We start from the raw sequence: 23,302 nt of genomic DNA on the forward strand, positions 1-23,302 counted from the left end.
CACTGAGGGTCTAGGCTGACAAAGATGCTATGCTTACTCTGTCACGCGTGGAACCCGCTCCTCCAATCTAAGAGAGGACACCTACTTAACATTCTTACTTGCTCAGGAATTCTTTCTTTCCTTGTCTTTCCCAAACCATCCCATGCTATCAAACACCCATTTTGTTGTTTTTGTGCAACGATACCGTCTTTGACTAGGCAGCACAGAAACATTCCACTAAAACTATAGGTATGACCATTTTTTAGACATAAGCTACTCACTTCCTCCGGGTAGAAGTACTGAAGATGACTGAGTGGGAAGACTGATTCAAATCCATCTCTGAACGAATCAAATTGCCTAGAAACGCCTTCATTTAGTGCCCAGAATATAACCAGCTGCAAAAAGAAAGTTTTCAAAGAACTGTGACAAAATTTCAAATCTCTTTATTATTTAATATGTGGCAAAGTACAGTGAAACATCCTTCTGAATCACTTAATAAAGAATAAATAAGTTATTAAGTCTTTAAAATACCTGCCAGAAAACTACATGAGTAAAACCTCAGGTTGACATCTAATGTGGGGCTCTTACTAATAACAAAACGTAAAAAAATGCCATGTGCATTTATATTTAGTATGTTTAAAAAATCTACTTATGTTAAACCCATGCCATAGAGTTATATTACCTCACTAGATGGGAATCAAATGAGAACTTCCCAAGAGGATAAAATGAATTAAAGGTAATGTTTGAAGAATCACAATTACCCACTATGAAGGGTTTTTAATTTTTAATGTAAAATGTTTAGTTCTAAATCCTAGGAAGTTCTTAGACCCAACCTGTCTGCAGTGTGTGCTTCCTATTAGAAGTAGGCAAAGCCTGGAAATGAAGTCACACGCAATTGGAGGGTAAGAAAAAGCAACTCTTACTGGTCCAACAATCTAAATGTTAACTCATTATTTGCTAGGAAGATGGAAGAATAGCTTTCACAAAGTCAGAAGAAACAGGATGAGAAGACAGTCCCACTGACTTTTAAAAAGGAATTACTTATGAATCACACAACTGTTAAGTAACAGGGGATTTTGGTTGTTATTATTATTTCTTTTGAGACAGAGTCTCGCTTTGTCGCCCAGGCTGGAGTGCAGTGGCATGATCTCAGCTCACTGCAACCTCCGCCTCCCCGGTTCAAGCAATTCTCCTGCCTCAGCCTCCCGAGTAGATGGGACTACAGGTGTGCACCACCATGCCTGGCTAATTTTGTATTTTTAGTAGAGATGGGGTTTCACCATGTTTGTCAGGCTGGTCTTGAACTCCTGACCTCGTGATCCACCCGGCTCAGCCTCCCAAAGTGCTGAGATTACAGGCATGAGCCACTGCGCCCGGCCGGTTATTATTTAACCTATAATCTCTCTCTCTTTTAAAGCTGATGAAGAAACTGGAGATGAAGTTTTTCAGAGGCTCCATCTAAAGTCCCACAGCAAGTTAGTGGAAAGGTCAGTTCAAGGGGTAGGTGGCCATTCTGACCTAAATCCAATGCCCTTTCCACCCCATGTCAGGAATAAACCAAAACAAATTTGTCAAACATTGGTAATAAGGATCTATATATAGTTGTAATTTAAAATGCAATTTGTGTTCAAATAAAATTACTTTTCCTGAATTTGGCAAATATAGTCAAGCATCACAAATTAATATATACATGCTTTTTTTTTTTTTTTGAGATGAAGTCTCACTCTGTTGCCCAAACTGGAGTGTAGTGGCGCAATAGTGGCTCACTGGAACCTCCACCTCCTGGGTTCAAGCGATTCTCCTGCCTCTGCCTCCTCAGTAGCTGGGACTACAGGTGTGCACCACCACACCTGGCTAATTTTTGTATTTTTAGTAGAGATGGGGTTTCACTATGTTGGCCAGGCTGGTCTTGAACTCCTGACCTCGTGATCTGCCCACCTAGGCCGCCCAAAGTGCTGGGATTACAGGCATGAGCCACTGTGTCCAGCCATATATATATTTAGTGCGTTTTAAAAATCTATTTATGTGAAACCTATGCCATAGAGTTATATATTGCCTCACTAGATGGGAATCAAATGAGCATTTCCGAAGAGGATAAAATATTATTGAGAATTAAAGGTAATGTTTGAAGAATCACAATTAGCCACTATTAAGGGTTTTTAACTTTTTTTTTTTTTTTTTTTTTTTTTTTGAGATGGAGTCTTGCTCTGTCGCCCAGGTTGGAGTGCAGTGGTGTGATCTTCACTCACTGCAAGCTCCGCCTCCTGGGTTCACGCCATTCTCCTGCCTCAGCCTCCCAAGTAGCTGGGACTACAGGTGCCTGCCACCACACCTGGCTCATTTTTTGTATTTTTAGTAGAGATGGGGTTTCACTGTGTTAGCCAGGATGGTCTTGATCTCCTGACCTCATAATCCGCCCACCTCGGCCTTCCAAAGTGCTGGGATTACAGGCATGAGCCACTGTGCCCAGCCAGGTTTTTAATTTTTAATGTAAAATGTTCTAAATCCTGTGAAGTTCTTAGAACCCAACCTGTCTACATATATATATATGTATTTTTAAGAGAAAGGGTCTCACTCTGTCGCCCAGGCTGGAGTGCAGTGGTGCAACCTTGACTCACTGTAACTTTGAACTCCAGGGCTCAAGCGCCCTCCCACCTCAGCCTCCCAAGTGGCTGGGACTACAGGCTCGTGTCACCACACCCAGCTAATTTTTGCATTTTTTTGGTAGAGATGAGGCCCCCACTTTGTTGCCCAGGCTGGTCTTGAACTTCTGGCCTCTAGTAATCCTCCTCCTGCCTCTGCCTCCCAAAGTGCTGGATTACAGGTGTGAGCCATTGCACCTCGCCCATAAGTCAGTAATTTGAAAGGTGTCACCAAACATAAAAGTGTGCACTGCGCATGCCTGGAATAAACTCTGTCAAGGTAGCTGCCTTGATGGAAATGCAAAAACGCAATTTAGTAAGAACACAAATGATCTCTCTTTTCACTAATTTTTTAAACTAGGAAAATGTGGTGTAATTAGACAGCATTCAAGCCTGAGGAGAAATAATTCAAGGTTATATAAGACAAGAAATATCTGATATGTGCACTTAAGAGCAAAGAGCTCTTGAGTCAAGCAGCCTTCATGCACTGGTCCTGGGGATGCGGAAGGTCTCAAGCCATAGCGTGTGCAGCCAGAAGCAAGGTACAATCAGGCCAAGTCCTCTGTCTTCACAACTGGCCTACCCCCCAAAGACGCACAATTACATACTCTTAGATACTCCTCTAAATTGTGGATAGTGACTGGTATATCCTTCCCTCCTTTCTTCAGTTCGATATTGGGAAACCCTGGCAGAGTGAAATCCAGTCCTAGATCTTCAACTGAGCAGCCATTCATAGTCAGGGTTTCTAATGCATACTGTAGACTCTCTTTGGTCTAAAAAACACAAATGGGGGAGAAATGGTATCAAGCAAAATTAACTCACAGTTTTTTGTTTAAAAAAATAAAAGATATCCTAATAAAGCTGATGGTTTCCTTTAACTCGTAGCTTCTTTATTTTTTTCCTGGTCATAATCTACATATGAACAAGTCACTGAGATCACAAAGGAAGTAAGTATAAGAAAAGAGGGCTGAAGTCCTTCTTCATTATGGGATGCTGCTGCTCAATTTAAGCACATGCAAATCAAATTTCACAGTAAGGGCATAATAGGTTGCATATTAGTTAATTTTAAGAATGTGGACCCTAGAACTAGACAAACTTTTCATTAATTCTAGGCTAATCTTGAATCCAACACTGTATAAGTATACAGCAAATACTGATAATACAGTTGGGAAATTGTAAATATAAAAAACGTACTATCTAGTGATAGTGATTAACTTTCTCCCCCTGCAAAGCTCGAGTCTACAGAATGAAGCCTGCAGAGGCTTCATTCAACTACTTCAGGTCTCTGATGCATAACAAGTTTGTATCCATGCAGCAACACTGTGATTTAAAAAAAAAAAAAAAAAAAAAAAAAGTTCCAAGAAATCCCTAAGAAAAAGGCAAGCAATACTTTGTAAGACAAATGTTAAAAAATCTTTATTACTCACTTTTTAAAAATGTGTAAGATTATAAAAGGCCTATGTAAATTTTTTTTAAACTTAAGGATCAAAACCCTACATACCAAAATGTAAATTCCATCTAAAAATGAAGACATCAAGTTAGGAGAAAGAAGACAAATGGCTTTCCAAACTGGAAATGCCTCCGTGTACGAAATTCCTATAGGCTAACAATTAAGGTACAGAAAATTAAGTCATTTAAACTAGAAATAGAATGTTCTGATTAATTAATTAGTCATTTTTTAAAGAGCAAACTAAATGCTGTTTAGGATTCTAAATAATTCAGAATACCAAGGAGGCAGCAGATTATTGAAAGTAAATGGTCACAAAATTATGTCCATTTTTGCTTCTCTGCAAAAACCCACTTTTAAGCCTCTCTCCATTTTAGGTGCCATTTGAAGTCCTCCAAAGGGAGGCATTTTATTTTACATTTGAGGTATTCTTCAGCAGAAAGATTAAAAAAAAAACAAAAAAAGTTCTCCATTTTCATGTTCCCCCACTGGTAAGTTCTCAAAACTATCCTCATACTCCCTGTCACAGATTAAGGTGATTACTATTACACTATTGGAAAGTCTCCTCTCATAGCTACCAAGGAAATTGGTAAATTTATTTGTAAAGATATGCATTACAAAGTGTTGTTATTAGACAGGAATCTAGAATTTACAATGTCCTACAGATGTTTAAAGGGAATTTACATTAGTTTCTCTAGATTTTACATAGTAAGTCGAGAAACTAATGTAAATTCCCTTTAAACATCTCTAGGACATTATAAATTCTAGCACATTTTCCGTATCTCTAGAGACTTTAAGCTACCAAGTAGAATCCGAGCCAGGACAACTTGCCCCATCTCTATACTTTATTAAAGAAACAGGATGTGGTTTTTCAGAATGTCACCATTTCTCATGCTCTTGTTCACAGTGGGTTATTATGTCAATTTCTGGAGTGTGGATTCTGTGCCATTCATTTTCTATTTTTAAACTGACAACATCAGGAATAATAAAGGATAGAACAAATCTCAAAAACAAACAAACAAACAAAAACTACTGACAAGAGAACTGTGGCGGCGTACTGCATTTGAGACAAGCATATATAATAGAGCTTGCATGGTGTGGAAGCATGCAGACAGCCTGGGTTTGAGCTCCTGCTCTGTGTTCTCTAGGTGTGTCAGTGACCTTAGGCAGGTTGCTCAACCTGTCTGCCCTGGTTTGCTCACCAGTAAAATAGAGATAACAATACCCCAATCTCACATGGTAGTTGCTGGGATTAAATAAATTAACATATATATGGTACCTAAAACAGAGTCTCCTGTTTTACTTGCTTTTTTGTTCTTCCTTTTTTTGTTTTGCCATTATTTACCTAAGAGATAATCCTAAACAACACTGTAATAGTTTAAAACTTACCAAGTTGTTAAGTGAAAACCAAAATGGTTCTAAAAATTCTAAAATGACAAATTTTGTAGAGAAAAGTGGACTTAGCCTCTTTGAATACCAATTTCTCTTAATAGACTTACTTTTCGAAACAGCACCACATAATTACAAATTAATACGGGGGATAAAGTGAATCTCCTTACAAATCTTCTAATGAAAAGGCACTCTAAAATCTTATCCCTCTATTGTAAGATCCTCTCCACCTCATCAGGAGAGGTGACACTCTCCCTCACTACAGAATCTCAATGTGCTATTCTTACTTATTTATAAAATGAGGGTTGATTTAATATTGGTCCAAGTTACCAGTCCAAACAGAAGCTTTCTGGGTTTGTGCCACAAAAAAAATAGAACCTTGTTTTCTTCTAATACCAGATACAGAACCATTATTAATCTCAGATTAAGTAATTTATCTATTGTTAATTATATACATTAAAATTACACAGTAATGATATGAAGTTCAAGGTTATCTATGAGATGTCACAGAGAAACCTCAACATGTATTACCAAGGAATAGTTGTTGGCACTCACAGTGACCTTTAAAAAATATCTTCCTGAGATCTCTTGAAACAACACTGTTCCTAAATTAAGGTACCTTTCTTGAAAATAAATCTGTTCTGAGAATAGTTTTACTGATTCAAATGCTTACTAAAAGATGATATAATATCTGCCCAGATACATTAGAGTTCTTATTTATGGTCTGATTTAGAATTGTATTTTATTTGCTAATCAAGAAGTTTATAACCTGCTCTGAGTATAGGTCATGTGACCCACTGTGAAATCGTATGTCTTAGTTAGTATAATAAAAGAATTAAAATCTCCTAAAATAAAACATTACTATAACAACTGAGACAAATACAAACCATTTAACAAAAGCCTCATTTTTCTAAAATAAAGACCTGATCCACTCGACTGTTTCTTCTAAGCCTACCTGGGATTTATCTTGTTCAAGTCTTTTCTTTTGTCTGACAATGTCTTCTAGGTGATAAACTGATCTGGCTACAACTGGGTCGATGTCAAACAAATCGTGTGATGTCAGTGAAGTTTCTTGCCGTAGCATCCATTTATAAAAGGGTAAGCCAAGGGGAAGGTCCACCTGAAACGGAATATGCATAATATTTTCACTGTCACACTAAGCTTCCAGCATTACCTCCATCTAAGGCACTTCAGGAGATCATTTAAATATTAATAGGTCCAGTAATCCCCAAGAAAGAAAATTCTGTAGTTAGGAACTATTTCTCCCACTACACAAAACTGATTAATTCTCTTGATTTGGGGCTCTAAACGCAACTCCACTGTAGTCTGTATTATTGAATATCCCAAAGCAAAAAATGTTAAGGGAAAAAACTTACTATATTTAAAATAGCAAACTAAATGGAACTTCTAAACTTAACTGATAAACTGCCCACTCTTCAGTTAAAGTGAAATTGTAAACTTGTCAATTTGGCCACAGGTGAAAATGTCTTATTAAACATACTGATAAAGTGCCTCCGGAAACGGGAGAAGAGCATGGTGGCTTCGTGCCTGTACCTCCCCAGTGCTGTGGGAGGCCAATGTGAGGGGATTGCTTGAGGCCAGAAATTCAAGAGAAAAAGAAATGAAGAAACGTCCAGAAACATTCCAACCTCTATGAATGCTGATCACTTGGGTTATTTTCACAACAGCACTCTAATGTAAATTTAATGAAGTTTAGTTACATGCACAAACTTTCCTACCGAATTGAAAAGGTAATGTCAGACTCTAAAAAATAAATAATTAATACCACCTTAACTTGCCTGATTATCTGAATCCTTGCTACCCAAGGAGTGGTCCACAACCTGGCAATTGGGCGTGCCCTGGGAGCTGATAGGAAAACTTAGAATCTTGGACAGTAGGACAGTCTTACCCCTGCCCAACTGAATCAGAACTGGCATTTTTAACAAAATCCCCAAGTAATTCATATGTGTATTAAAGTTTGAGAAGCACTGCTCTGAAGTATAGCAGTAACTACAGGAGACTGAGGTACTTGCACAGAACATTCTACACCAAACCTGCAAAAAGCAAACCATCCTAAACTTACCAATCTGAAATCCATGATAGCCTTGGCCATTAATTTTCCTAAGAAGCGAAACTTCATCTTAACCTTTGCGATATGAGCTGGCTTTGCTGTCCTACCAAAGGGAAGCGCAAACAGGCCCTGGAGGTTTTGAATATACTTGGTCCCTTCTTGGCTTCCTGAAAAACAAGCAATTCACCAAACTTTAGATGATGTTTCCAAAAACAAAACAAAACCTGGTAACTAAGAACATTTAAGAAATTAAGTATTCTCAAAATGGGAGTGCAGATCACTGAATGAAGTCCTCTAGAACTGGAGAGGCCTTCCCTACTTGATAAATGAGAAAACAGAGGCTATAAAGAAGCAAGCACAGTTGTCCATTAGAAATTAAATATATTTAATAAACCATCAGAGTCCATTACCTGATCTGAGTAACACAAACCAACTAACTTACAGATAGGCATTACCTTTTGGATTACTAAGAGTTACTTCTTCACCTCTCCAAAGACCCAAGTCAGCTCTCTGTAGTTCCTGAGATACAAGCGCATAAAACTCCAGTGTAGGCCCAAGACCTGTACCAACCTACAGAGGAACACAAGTAGAACGATTTCAAATTTTAGAAATTGTGCTTTTTTACTGCCAACCTCTTGGATATGTGGACACTAACAGCAACTTGTTTACCAGGATGCATTAGAGACTATTTTCCAAAAATGTCCTGACCGGATTTATTTTTTCAGTCCTGGTCACCTGGACAAAAACTAGCAACTCTTCATTACTTCCTACCCGCTAAGGCCCCAACATGTCAGTTGAACGATTGCAGGTTGTACTCACAGAAGTGCCACTGTGGCTACATATCTTTCCTTCAGGAACAATATGGCATTGTCTGCGTATGGATGTCTTTCCCCTTTTTCTCTTTAGTGAACTGTTACCCCAAACCAGCTCAAATGTCACCCTCTCAAGGGGAAGGCTCCCCTCAACATCTGCTCCCAACAGTTAGTTTGCTCCTTTTTTCTTGGGGCTTATTTTACAGCTACTTAAATACTTACTACATTACTTTACCAAAATATCAGTATATGCTTGCATATTTTGCAGGATGATAACTGTTTTGGTCACCCTGTATCTCTGATAGTACCTGACACACAGTAGCCATTTAATAGAGATGTGTCAAATAAAATACAATTAATGAAAGGTCTGATTCCACACCAGCACAGACAGGACTGATGGCGTCATACAGGACACCAATGCTTCTCAACTCCCAGGGTGCACTGGAATCCCCAGAGCTTTAGCCACATACACATATAGGGGTGCCACGTCCTGAGGATTCTGATCTGGCACGTTCAGCTTACAGCCTGGGCACTGGTATTATTAAACAAGCTCCGAAGGCGACTGTGCAGCCTACAGTTAAACTACTCCTCCATGAGACACCTGATGTGGACATGCCTGAAGCAGTGTTCATAGCTTGCTCATTCCTTCCTGTTCTGTCAAGGTCCTACCAGATCAGACCATAAACAAAGATATGCAGGTAGTAACAAGTTCCTATCATAGGTTATACACTAAATCTAACCGTAACCCTGTCAAGAAGGCAACATTTATAGATTACTCGTAAACAAAGGGTACTATTTTAGCATTATTACGGTTACTCTTAAAAATTACTCACACTAGTTTAAAAGTTTAGAGGTAGTCCACTAAACATTTAACTCTTTCAAAACAGAGATCTGCTTGGGCCTAGTGGTGCTTTCCTGATTAACCCCTAATCCTATTAGAATTCCGTACCAGTAAATGGTATCACCATTAACCCCAAAATGAATACTCCAACCAAATCCTTAGAGCTGTCCTTGGCCATTCTCTAAACCCGCACAATCCAATCCATCAGTAAATACAATTTAAGCGCTGCCTTCAAAATGCATTCTAAACTAATTACCAACTTTACCCAGCTGCTATCCTCTGTCATCTGGTCTACTGCTAAAGTCTCCTAGATGGTCTCTGCACTAACATTCCCGACATCTTATATCCCATGCTCATAGGAGCAAGCGTAATCCTTACAAAACACAAGTTCGCGGCATTCCTTTGCTGCTTTCCAAAGGTTTTTCATCTCATTCAAAGCAGAGCTCCAGTTCTTACCATGGCCTACATGACCCCTTTGCACATCCCACTCAGTCTCTTTGACTCCTCCTACTCTGCCCTTGCTCACTATGCTCAAGCCACACTCATCCTCCAACAGGCTAGGAACACTGCTTCTGTGTTCTTGTGCTAGAGATACTTTTCCCCCAGACCGCAATGACTTGCCTCCACTCAAATGTCCTCGGACCACGCTACGCGTCCCCATAATGCTTCATCCTCTTATTTTATTTTTCTTCCACACGGCCTAACATATATGTGTACATGAATGTGTGTGGATGTATTGGCCTCCCCAAACAAAAAGATAAGCTCCATCATGGGGTGGGAGTACTTTGTATATTCTGTTCTACACTGAATCCCAGGCACTGGAGGACTGAGGAACAAAAGAGAAGCAAAGAAAAACCTGCAGTAACACATGGTATCCACCAGATGGTGCTAGTTAATGCTCCTTTCGGCACACTATTATCCCAGGTTTAACAGAAGTCACAGATCAAATTAGTCTATTTCCTTCATCCAATGCTGTTGTTTCTAAAAGGATTCTTAAAATATTAAATCACTAACAGCACTTCCTCTGTGAGCCTCTGCAGAAGGTGGAAGGCCCAGGTCATGTTTGCTTTGCTGATACAACCTGGGGGTGGCCAGCCTTCCCACAGAGCAACCTGATCTCTTCAGGGATTATCATTCTACCCAGTTACACCACTAAAAGGGCAGGTACTCGGTTGAGCTTCATTTTTCTTTTAAAGGAAAGGAAAGCATAAAACCCTAGAAACAGAAAAACAAAAGTTTGACAACTTGACTTAAAAAGGAATCTTTTTCTCTCAAAACTAACACATACTGGCACTTACTATATGACAACGTTCTGAGTGCTTCACACATTTCAGCTCATTTTATCATTCTAACAACATGAGGAGGCAGGTGCATTAATTATGTAAAGGACTGAGAGGACACTGATGAGTTTATGTTAACTTGCCCAAAATCACACAGCCAGTAAGTGGGCAGGCCAGGCTCCACGTTCCCTGTTCCTGATCTTTCACCTTCCCAAAAGGAGACTGGGTCACTGGGTCATTTGTAACCCCAGTCCTTGGGGTTTGGGTGGCTTTGTGAGCCCAAAGACTGGTATAATCCTTCCCTTACCAATCATCCCAATTCAAATAGGAGCCCACACTGTGACCTGAGATTTTCATTGGGATTCTTCTAGAGCTAGTTAGAAATTCTTCCTCAAGGCTACTAGCTGACATGTACAGCTGAATTTGAATCATAACCTGAAGCCCTATGCATTTCACAAAGTCAGTGCTTGTGAGGTAGGGGTGGAGGTACTTCCCCCTTTCCTAATGAAGCAGCTCCTGGAATCTTTTCTGAGGTCAACAGGTAAGACCTATGAAGGAAGGGCATAAAATCTTGATTTCACATCAGCAATCCAATCCTGCTCCTTAGAACAGTCTGTGTGAAGCCATTCTGAGCTTGTTAGGTTTCATGCAAGATGCAATTTTAACAGAACCATGAGGGATGAGAGAGGAAAGATATTTCCTGGCAAGAGAAAACTATGCTGGAGTAAGAAAGTAGAATGCATGTTTAAAGAGAATAAAAACATACCAAATGGTTACAGCAAAGGTCCTGTAGTCTTATGAGTAATAAATTCGGATGCATCAACATAGAAGAACCGCATCCTCTGAGCAACAGCCATGATCAAGCTACTAGATTCAAAAAGTTCGTATCTCTTATGCCAGCAGTCCAGGGCCTCCACTCCATCTGGCCACCTCCTTTTTATCCCCCTTCTCCCAGCACTTCCACAGCAGTACTAACTTCTGCCACTCACCACCAAGCCTGACCCTTTGCTCAGGCCCCATCTCCTACTAGAAAATGGTCTCTCAATCTTCCTACTCGCCTACACTAAGGTCTAACTCAAGGCATCTTGAGGACAGCACTCCTTGTCTGAATGCGTCATTCACTTGGCACCTGTACCACTACCTTGCCACACTCTTTGGTACCTTTGTCCTGTGTCTCCCTAACTACACTGTCATCTTTTCAGTGCAGAGACTCTGCCCTAACCTGGAACCCTAGCATGCAGTATACTTTCTAGTACACAACAACTTATAATTTTAACTTTGGTGACTGAATACTCTTAGCTTTCCAGAAGTCATCAAGAAGGAGAAAATGCTTAATAAAATGAATGAAAAATCAAAGTCATGATTAAAATTACTTAAATAGGCACAGTTAGTATCTCATACACTAAACTGCTAAATCTATGATACTTACCATGAGCCAGTTCATGTACATGAACTCAGTCACAACTTCGAGGTTATACTATTATTACCTACATTTTACAGATAAGAAAGCTGAGGGGCAGAGTGGTTGGCTAGAAATTATAAGTCCGTAAGAGGTTCAGGGAAGCCCCAAAACTCTAAGTTTTGTCTTAAAAAAAAAAATTAGGTGAAAGAAAAGGGGGAAGTATCCCAAGAGACTTAAATATACAGAAAATCATTACTTGAATCTTTTGGTATGCAAATGTTCATAGCAATGTTAGTCAAAATAGTCAAAAACTGGAAACAACCAAAAAGTGAATCAACTGGTGATTGGTAAACATATTTTGGTGTACCTATATAATGGAATACTCAATATATAGTTCATATAATAGAACTATTCCATAATAGGAAACAGATTGACACATGCAACATGGATGAATCTCAAAAGCATTACGCTAAGTGAAAGAAAAATGACAAATGAATACATACTGCATGATTCCATTTATGATATTATAAAAAAGATAAAATTACAGGGACAGAAAATACGTCAATGGTTATCAGGGGCTGAGGATTGGTTAGGGGACAGAGCGACTGATTTTGCATGAAATAGGGGCACTTTTTGTGGTGATCGGAGTATTCTTTATCTTGATGTGAAAGTGCATCTGTCAACCCTTAAAACTACATTTCTGAAGTGTGCAGTTATTATTTATATCTCAGTAAACCTGATTTTTTCAAAAAGGCAATTCAAACATTTTGAAAGTTATCAACTGTTTAAAATATCCTTTCAGTTTATCAACTGAAAGACTAACAACACAAATGTGTTCTTACGCCAGGAAAAAAACTGCCTTTTAGTATGTAGTTGAACCTTTGAAAAATGGGGAACTTAGAACAAATCATTCAAGAGAAAAGAGAGCAAACTCCCAACTGTCTTTCAGAATTTCATAGTACCAAGAAACTCAAATAACATTTAGTCAAGAACACAAGTCAAACTAAATAACCATCACCAGACTCCAAGCTCACCTCATTTTCATACTGGATTTCTAACATGGCCCGTGAGCTGCCGAGGTCCTGCATCACGGACTCCGCCTGTTTCAGCAGCTCCTCTCTGTTCACAGTACGCTACGAAGAAAGTACAACTGTCAGGAAATTATGCTCTACCAATATTACACTTTAATAAACAGGTGGCATTTCTTGAAATGCAAAAGAACAAAATCAACTCAATTGTTAACACTTATTCCTTAAACAGGTAACTCAGAAAAGGTTAAGAGGTAGCAGTATTGTTACAAACATCAACAGCATCTTGGCATACATTAAGGAAACCAGATGCAAGAGTGATTACTAATTTATCTTGTGGCCATGGCAAGTTCAGAAAATTCAAGTTGGGGAAGAAAAAAATCATCTTTGCCAAGTATCAATGCAATTCTCAGGGCTGCAGTTTCATGAAATCTCCCTGGGTACATTTATATTTAGATAGAGAAATAGATATGGAGGTGACAGGTCAAACAGGTGAGCTGGAAACCTATTGGCTCTGATCTGCCAAGATCCTACAAGCACTACTACAAACACTTGCGAATGAGATTTTAAAAGGTCCTGCTAGATTTCTAATTTATGCCAATATCAGTGCTTATGGAATCCTAATGAGGATATGAATAGGATGCCTTTTTTTTTTGTTTTAGACGGAGTCTCGCTCTGTTGCCAGGCTGGAATGCAGTGGCATGATCTCAGCTCACTGCAACCTCCAACTCCCTGGTTTAAGTGATTCTCTTGCCTCAACCTCCCAAGTACCTGGGATTACAGGCATGCGCCACCACGCCAATTTTTTTTTTTTTTCTTTTCATTTTTAGTAGAGATGGGGTTTCACCATGTTGGCCAGGATGGTCTTGATTACCTGACTTCATGATCCGCCCCGCCCGCCTCAGCCTCCCAAAGTGCTGGGATTACAGGTATGAGCCACCACGGTGGGCCCAAGAAGATTTTTTTAACTACAATGTTTGCTTTATGTTTTGTTTTGCTTTTCAGTATACACTTCACTCCCTGCCACCCAACTAACTCCTTTATTTTATTACTAATGTCTCTTATGAGACTTTTGGAGATAAAGCCTTTAGGAAAAGAAACTTAAATCCCTAGCAAAAAAAACAAACAGGTAAATGAACAGAAAAGACCTAAGTAAAAACAGTGCTGGTGAGAACTGTAGAATCGGTCTCCACTGGAAATGGCTCAGGGCACTGTGGTTCAGAGCCACAAATGTGGAGCCAAGATGAGAAACACAGATTAAGTTAGCAACACTGGGGCTAACTGGTAGAAGAGACTCAAAATATATTAAGGACTTTGTTTCAGGCTCTTCTAGTTGGAGTGACTTGTTAAGGGAATGAAATGGATCCAATTAATTCCAACTATTACATAAGGGATCAATTTTTAAAGGCAGGAGATAGTTTGAACTCCTAATTTGGAATGAAAAAGTTTCAGTGAGAGAAGACAAGATTCTTTCTTGGTCTAAGAGTTACGACAACTAAAAGAGCAAAGAGAATTGTAGAAATTATTTCAGAAACTGGCGGGTGGGGAGGAGAGAAACTCTTAACGAAGGATAAGGAAGAATCACAGATAGCCCAGTTCCAAGAGACTGAAAGGAAAATAGGGCTAGCTGACTAGGACCAAGGCCTCCACGACCAACATGCATATTTAGATATACTACATTTCTAGTTTTCCCATTATTTTGAAAAGCTCAGATTATTTAAAGATTTCGGGGAGAAACTTACTTTTTTTCTATCCAATCTAGGTGCAACTCTGCTATCTTGAGAATCAGACTGGTTGATTTCTGGGTTGGTATCAAGTAATCTTTGCATTGCTCGGTCCCGATCAAATGCAGTTACATAAAAAAGCATTTGCCGGGTATCAAAAGGAAAGAAAAATGGGCTGTAAAAAGATGCAATGTAAGTTTATTATCTGGATGAGAATTAGAAACTACTAAAAAAAAAAAAAATCCAAACTTATATTAGAAACAACTTTTGATATGATATAGAATAAAAATTGTAAATAAAATCAGTAAAAATTGTTTAGGTCAATTTGTTTATTGATTTTGAGATGGAGTCTTGCTCCCGTCGCCCAGGCTGGAGTGCAGTGGTGTGATCTAGGCTCACTGCAACCTCTGCCTCCCAGGCTCACGCAATTCTCCTGCCTCAGCCCCCCAAGTAGCTGGGAGTACGGGCTCCTGACACCACAACCAGCTAATTTTTGTATTTTTTTTTTTTGAGACGGAGTCTCGCTCTGTCGCCCAGGCTGGAGTGCAGTGGCCGGATCTCAGCTCACTGCAAGCTCTGCCTCCCGGGTTTACGCCATTCTCCTGCCTCAGCCTCCCGAGCAGCTGGGACTACAGGCGCCCGCCACCTCGCCCGGCTAGTTTTTTGTATTTTTTAGTAGAGACGGGGTTTCACCGTGTTAGTCAGGCTGGTCTTGAACTCCTGACCTCAGGTGATCCACTTGTCTTGGCCTCCCAAAGTGCTGGGATTATAGATGTGAGCCACCGCGTCCAGCCAGGTCAATTAATTTTAAAGAATTTTCATACTTCTTATATGAAATTTCTAAGTGATCAATAGTGCATTAAGTAGCCTTTCAATGCAGAATCTGATATTTAATTTTTCAAATCCTACACTTAAGTCGACAGATCTTTAATCTACCTGAAGGAAGTATAACATGACTAATGAAAGCTCATTTTTAAAATATGACTACCACCTTCATGAGGCACTTGAATCATCCTGAAACCAGCCCTATCTCCCAGTCCATGTCTGTGGAAAAATTGTCTTCCATGAAACTGGTCCCTGGTGCCAAAAAGAGTTGGGGACTGCCGATTTAAATGTATATGGCCAGTGGCTTACATTTACCACTGCAGTTCTGGAGTCCCTGACCCAAGCAGGCTCAGAGAATCAAGCAACTACACCTTTGGAATCCAATTTTATGAGAACAGATAATTTTGACTATCTTCAGCCAAACTGCTATGTGTACTTTCCTATTTCATACATAAGACACATACTACCAAGAAGATCCAGCCCCCAACCTTGCCTAGTCTGTTTACATGCTAAAGCCACACAATTAAGCAAGTTGTGATCAACGGTATTAATAAACATTTGACTAGGTCCAGTAAAGACAATGTTTCTGTAACAAAATACATCAAGACCAACCCAGTAACATTTCCAAGGCCACCATTACAGAAGTGATTGTCTTACCAGGTTTTTCCTAGCTCAGTAAGCCATGTTGGGATGTTTCCTGTCATGATTACTAAAGGATCTTGAAGTTGCCTATTTGCTTTTGCTGTTAACTTACTGTTAATAAATTCACTAGTTGGAATAATTTCCTTGCACATTGCATTCTGTAAAATGTTTTAAAAAAAAAAGTCTACATGTAGTAAAACATTAGGATTATATTCACAATCTCTTCCATTATCCCCAAATCCATGCAAAGTACCCTGAATTCAGTGCTGGTTGCCGACATACAACACACAGCCTCTCATTACTGTGTCCCACCTAAAACAACAATTCCCACAATACACTGTTAAGCCCTCACATGTACCCCTTGCCACTGCTGGGCACCGCCCCCAGCCACTGCTGCTGGCTCAATCATTCAGTGATGTTGCAGCTAATGTTTCATGCAGGGCCAATTCCTTTACTCTTCTCTATGCTATATAAATATCAACGGCAGCATGCAACTGTTACCCAACTTTTACTTGATATATAAACTTCTCGTTACATGTACCTAAAGAATTTTAACTATAATAAATCCATGTTCAAGTTTCATATTGTAGCTTAATTTCATAAATTTATTGCTAGAGAAAATTTTACAAATCTGCCAAGAGAATTAATCTAAGCCTTTAGTCTTAGACTAGACCGGGAGAAAAAGTGGGGGAGAAGTTTCCACTGATGCGTACATTATACTTTACTGGGCTAGGATCCCTGTATTTAGCTGAATCACTATTTCCATTTCTAGTGCAATAGGAAATTTATCAATCACAGACCATGAAAACTTCTTAAGTAGGCAACGTTACTCACATCATACAAGTAATACCAGTATCGACTGATAGCATGTAAAACTCTTAAAAGAAGGATCACATCTAATGACGGGTCTTCAAATGTTATATTTTCAGGTGGTGTGGGAATGAGGTAAACTTCTAAAGGATTTGATACTGATGGGCACACTCCATCTAAAGGACAAAAGATCAAAGTAAGTTTTGATCAAAGTCAGAAAGGTGAAGCCAGTGCAGCCAAGGTCCTATCATCGCTAAAAGAGTAACGGACGTTGTTATAGTCAACGCTTGGAATCCTATTAGTAGGGTATTGATAAGTTTGACAGTCTTCCCATTTTATCTTACATATAAAATGCTTTGGCTTATAAAAATTTCACTTTCCCCTCCCAAACCCAAATAAACATTATAATGAAGGAAAGCTGGCTCCTCTACATTTCTCCTTTATACCAGAAACAACAGAAAACGGTAAAATGGCTGGAGGAATAGAAACAAACTGTTTAAAGTTAAGTTCACTGTTAGAGAAATTTCCCGGATATTTCATATCCAGTTTGTAACGAGACGAATACCTCAAAATTAAAAATCTGGTAAAAGAGACTTGGTTATTTAATGCAAGGCTTAGGACTGAACAGATTGAGGGTTTTCAAGTAGGGTCTGCAAATCCTTTGTTACTAGGCTGCATTAAGTAAAGGCACCAAAAAAATAAATCTGAGGGACTCAAAACAGTTGCCGTTTACTTATAGCAAGCAAAATAATAAAAAATCATACCACCATCATTTCGTAAAAGAAAATGGCATTTTTTAACACCAAAAACATAACAATCTCAAAATCAAGAGCCTTTTATATTGAACAAACTTAGTTGTGTGAAAAAAAGTGCCACAGGGCCCTTATTCCTGTGGACCAGGGAAACCAGTGTGAGAAAATTACTGTGATGGTGGCAGGGAGGGGGGTGGGGGGGTCTTCCATGGAAAAATAATATTGTCTAACTCTAAGGCATTGTTAGTATCATATTTTTAAAGGGAAGAGGTGGGGGAAGAGAGGAAACCTATAGACGGGAAGGAAGTATTACAGAGAAAAATAAGTCTATTACAAAGTGATGGCTATATTCGATGGTCATTACATTACCTGGCATCACTTTTTATGATTACTATAATTATACTACTGTCATGGGTGACAATAAAAAAGTAGGCACCAATTGGTCAGTGATCACTACCTTCAGTCTCTTCTTTAGTGAACATGTTCTACCAATGAAATTTGTTTCAGCCTTCATAAAAACCCAAACTGTTAATGAATAGGCAATAAGCTTTTTCCCAATTTTCCTTCTCAATTTAATTTTGTAGGTACTTAACTTTTCATTTTCTAGATATTAAAGTTGAGGATTAAATGTGATCAAACTGTTGGTAATTTCATTTATTTCTCAATTATATTCAAAGATTTTACTACTAAGTCCAAATCACTCTTTGAAAATCATGAAAATGGGAAGACTGCCCAGTTGGCAATCCATTTTCCCCTTTATCTACCATCTTACCGTGCCATAACTCATCATGCTTTTTTGCATTTCTAGGGGAAGTTTTCGTTGGAGCTGTTTGGGCTCTTCCTCTTTTACCACCAACACAATCTTTATTACTTTCTTCATCCTCTCTCACAGGTTTATACCTAAAATGACAAGACAGTATATAAACCAAATGTAGATTTTGAAACTGATACAAAGCCAAAATCTAAGCCACGGACACCACAGTTACCAGAAGACCGTTCTGAGATCTATTCCCCTCTCTCTCCCTAGCATGAACGTGGAGAACTTCTTAGAAGAGACCACCTAGAGACCACCTTCCCAGGAGGGGCTGCCTGAGAAACTCCAAGGGTGGTTCTGAGAAGAATGGCTCTCTTCAAGCATATGTAACAGACACTCACAGACAATGCAGGAAGCTGCATCCAAATGCCTCTTAAGGACTCAGAGATGCCCAACTTCAGATTACCTAATGGAACATCATCTTATGGCAACATTTTTGTCTTAATTAAAGACCTGAAATAAATCTAGAAAAGTAGATGTAAACCATGGTTATTGTCCATGAATAAATGTTTTCCAGTAGAATGAATGAGGAGGCTATATATACATATGCATATGTACCTTATCAAATATTTAAAATCGTCTTTAAGAACTAAAATGTGTGATTTAGGGCCCCCTATCCTTATGAAAGCCAGCCATCAAGTTAATGTGAATTCTAAAACACAAGAACAGTTTCAAAGTTTATGAAAAACCAAAAGAAAGAATTTTCAGACTTGCCATATTGTATGAGTCTTTGTCCAGATACCAGCTCTGCCTAGAGGATTGCTCTCATCATCCGTGGATTCTCTTTCATCTTCAGCCTGTATACTAAACTGCCGTACTGCCTGATACACGGTCATGTTATATGGCAGCAAATGTTCTCCAATATAAAACTGCAGCCTGTGTCTTACATTTCCTGAATTTAGGAACTGGGCAGCCTAAATAAAGCAAAGCAAAAGCCATTTAAGCCAAAGGCCCTGAACTTTATATAGTACATTATGACATGGTGGGAATATAGTACCTTACCAGAGACTCATCTATTTCCTCGTCTGATCCATCGTCATCACTGTCTTCATCATCTTCTCTTACTCTTCCATACCCTGAAGACCCAAGTAGACTTTTAAACTCATAGCGATTTTAGGTGTGAAAAAACAAATTCTGTATACACTGGTTAAACATCTTCTCAGAAAAACACATATAGGTTGAGTATCCCTTATCTGAAATGTTTGAGCCCAGAAGTGCTTTAGGTTTCAAATTTTTTTTCAAATTTGGAATATTTGCATATACATAAGATACCTTGGGGACGGGATACAAAGCTAAATATGAAATTCATTTATATCTCATATACATGGTGTGAAGGTAATTACATAGAGTATTTTCAATAATTTTGTGCATGAAACAAAGCGTATGTACACTGAACCATCAGAAAACAAAGTAGTCAGGTGTGGAGTCTTCCACTGGTGGTGTCATGGCAGCAATCGAAGTTTCAGATTCTGGAGCATTTTGCATTTTAGATTTTCAGGTTAGGGATGTTCGACCCGTATATATTACACTCTGATCTATGAAGCAGAAAGGTCTAAGAAAATTGCCAAACACAAAATGTCATTTCTACTACATTTCACCAAGATAAATTAACTCATCATTCAAGTAAGCAGTCAACCCCTAGTAAGTTCAATGTATGACTATATACTAAGTAGAAAAGAAGTGACAGGAATGTAAGTTCCTGCCATCTAGGTTTTAACAGAAACAACATTCAACAGAGAAATAACGTATATATCTCTTAATGTAAATTTCTCCCAAATATACATACATAACACACAAAACAAATACATGGAAAGTACCTCTAACTACAAGGTATCTCTCGATGGCTTGTACCAAAGCCAGAGGGTCGATCTTGACAGGTCCACCCTTCCACTGCTTCACATTTGCACAGTCTGGATGTCTTTGTAACTGGCATTTTAATTGATGTGTGTTGAAAAATTTTAAAGCCTGTGATCCTCTGTTGAGAGAAAAGCTCAAGATAATTTGTGAAAAAAAAGTTAGTCTATTATTTTCACATTTAATATACATTAATTCAAATAAACACAAGTTAATACAAACTGCTAAGACACACTAGTACTAATCATTTACTTACCAGTTCTGTAAATGTTAAAGCCAATAATTCAAGTTATTTAGAAAAACATTTTATACATAAGAAATAAAAGACGGATGTGTATGCGAGCATATGCAAACCTTAAGTCTAACATTTGACCTCTGTTCCATCATAAATCCATGTGAGCAGAAATACTTCACCCATGAATATTTAATTATTTTTCTGGAACAAAAATCCCTCAACTATTTAAGCACATTCACTTCTGCAGTATTTTGCCCATTTCTACTGAATTACATTTTTAAAAAAGCAAAAAACAACAACAACAACAACAACAAAAAACCCCAATTTTATTTCAAAGATTTCAGCTACAAAATTACTTTAAAAACTAATCTTTAGAATGTACTTTGCTATAACAGTTTTGAATGAAGCAGTTTAATAGCTACAGCAGTTGAAACCTGGTCATGATGTTTAATTGTTCATTTCAGAAAAGCTCTGGCAGGAGTCGGATACAAACTTAAACTGTGATTATCTGTATGATTCCACAAAGCAAGCTTGTCCAACCTGCGGCCCACAGGCTGCATGCAGCCCAGACTGCTTTCAATACAGGCCAACACAAATTCCTAAACTTTCTTAAAACACGAGTGTTTTTGTTTTAAGCTCATCAACTAACTTTAGTGTTGGTGTATTTAATGTGGCCCAAGACAATTCATCTTCCAATATGGCCCAGGGAAGCCAAAAGACTGGACCCTCCTGCACATAAAGCATACAAATAGGGATGTGGAGAAGAATATTCCATTTTATGAATATATATATATGCAAACATACTCTATATAAATTTGGACAAAAATAAAAAGCTTCATGATTTTCTCAAGCACAGGTGAAAATGCCCCCTTATTTCATGAACTCCTCCAGGAAAGCATAATGATTGAAACTGAGTAACACACGCCACATTAACTTTCAAAGCCGAAAAGAAACCCTAGTCCATGATGCGATTGCCTTATCACTCAACAATGCTTATTGTTCTTAATTCAATCAAAATTTTAAAAATGTTTTTAAAACATCAAAATGTGGATTTAAAAACCAAACTGGGCTGACTCTGGTGGCTCAGGCCTGTAATCCCAGCACTTTGGGAGGTCAAGGCAGGAGGATCACTTGGACCCAAGACCAGCCTGGGCAACAAAGTGAGACCCCGTTTCTACAAAAAATAAAAAAATTAGTGGAACATGGTGGCACATGCCTGTGGCCCCAGCTACATGGGAGGCTGAGGCAGAAAGATCTCTTCAGCCCAGGAGGGCAAGGCTGCAGTGAGCCATGTTCACACTAGTGTACTCTGGCTTGGGCAACAGAGTAAGACTCTGTCATAAATAAACAAACAAACAAATACCAAATTTCCTATTTTCTAGGCTTCCAGTCAAAATATTCCATGAAACTTGTAACATTCCACAACATAGAACAATTCTTTCCTGTAGCACCTCAAGAGTCCTTAAAACTACATTAAAAATATATATATTTATTAAACTAGTAAAACTTCAAATGTTTGAACCCATCAAAATACAAAGTTTTAACCACTTATATTACATACAAATCATACTGCTCAAAATGTAAACGTTATTCACATCCGCAAAAAATGTTTTATGCCTATTGAAGTTAAACACAAAGTTCTTAAAGAAATGTTGTATGTTGAAGTGTATCAATTTAAGGAAAACTAAGTCTATTACAAGTTACGAATACAATCACTGGATTATATATTTATAAAGCATCCTGTTTAAGGCACATGGCATAATTTTAAAGACAAAAAAGCATTTGATTCATTCTTCAGAGTACTTTATTTCTTTCATCGTTACAGCTGAATGTTTTCTGGGCTGATCAAGACTTTACCAGATCTCTTGCCATCTTACCTCAGTGAAACTAAGTACCAAATTCCAGTGGCAAGGGTATAGCCAGGCAATGGTCCTTACCTGCCTCCTGTCCCATTTCCACTAGGGAAATCATGTACTTTGACTGGAAATTGTTCCATCTGGCTGAGGCAGTTGTTCATCTTGTGAACTAATGCCAACAAAGGTGCATTACCCACTGGTTCCACTCTTCCAATGGGCTCTTCTCCAGGAAGCTAAAGTTATAAATAAACAAACAGGTTAAACAAGGCCTTTTCAAAACAAAACTCTCCTCAAAGAGAAGATTTAATAAGCAGCTTTATAAAAAAGAGTAATTTGTCTATTCATCTTTATCTTGTATTGCAGATTTGGTTTGAACGACATTACCACATCAATCATTTCAATAAAGACAATCGTTCTGTACAGTCCACAATCCTGTATTCACAATCCCTACATCCAAAGGCTCTGAAAACAGAAGTCACTTGGTGGCAAAATCTGATCCAAACAGACATAAGGCTATTTACAGTCTTTATTTATCTGATTTTAGTAAGAATATTCATGTTATGCTATAAAAATATTTAATGCATATGATATAGAGTGCTATTCAGAAACTGCTGGAAATTTTAATGTACTATACACTGTAGGACCCTTGAAACCCACCCATCTCCAGGGGTTTCAGATAAGAGATTGCACATAATCTTAAGTATGGTGTAAAACTATACATAATACTGTCACGCGTCTAACGAATCAACAATAAATATTAACTCTGCTTTAGGTGGACCCACAAGTTAAAATACAAGCAATGCTCAAATGCCTCTGAACACAGCAAGCGCATGGTGAAATAATGTTAACATATAGGAGAGCTATCCTAAGCGCTATTACGTAGATAATTCAGAGGGAAA

General features: G+C 38.5%; 1 protein-coding gene across 29 annotated transcripts in view; it reads right to left on the reverse strand.

Moving 5' to 3' along the window:
• The window catches only part of LOC105473959 (thyroid hormone receptor interactor 12), a 153,631-nt gene that overhangs the window by 4,067 nt on the left and 126,262 nt on the right, over nt 1-23,302 (reverse strand). For 22 of the 29 annotated variants that reach the window (XM_071073497.1, XM_071073500.1, XM_011728219.3 and 19 more), the window contains 14 exons: nt 22,485-22,636; nt 20,276-20,448; nt 19,461-19,534; nt 19,173-19,372; nt 18,417-18,544; nt 16,917-17,068; nt 16,098-16,240; nt 14,634-14,790; nt 12,898-12,996; nt 7,984-8,098; nt 7,541-7,695; nt 6,413-6,577; nt 3,230-3,394; nt 261-374 (listed from right to left, as the gene is read on the reverse strand). In XM_071073497.1, coding sequence (XP_070929598.1) covers nt 261-374; nt 3,230-3,394; nt 6,413-6,577; nt 7,541-7,695; nt 7,984-8,098; nt 12,898-12,996; nt 14,634-14,790; nt 16,098-16,240; nt 16,917-17,068; nt 18,417-18,544; nt 19,173-19,372; nt 19,461-19,534; nt 20,276-20,448; nt 22,485-22,636 — 1,992 coding nt within the window. The remainder of the gene's footprint in view (nt 1-260; nt 375-3,229; nt 3,395-6,412; nt 6,578-7,540; nt 7,696-7,983; nt 8,099-12,897; nt 12,997-14,633; nt 14,791-16,097; nt 16,241-16,916; nt 17,069-18,416; nt 18,545-19,172; nt 19,373-19,460; nt 19,535-20,275; nt 20,449-22,484; nt 22,637-23,302) is intronic. The other 7 variants (XM_024790332.2, XM_024790330.2, XM_024790327.2 and 4 more) reach the window with 1 other exon arrangement.

Source organism: Macaca nemestrina, chromosome 11, assembly GCF_043159975.1.
Source record: "Macaca nemestrina isolate mMacNem1 chromosome 11, mMacNem.hap1, whole genome shotgun sequence".
In the NCBI taxonomy this organism is placed as follows: Eukaryota; Metazoa; Chordata; class Mammalia; order Primates; family Cercopithecidae; genus Macaca; species Macaca nemestrina.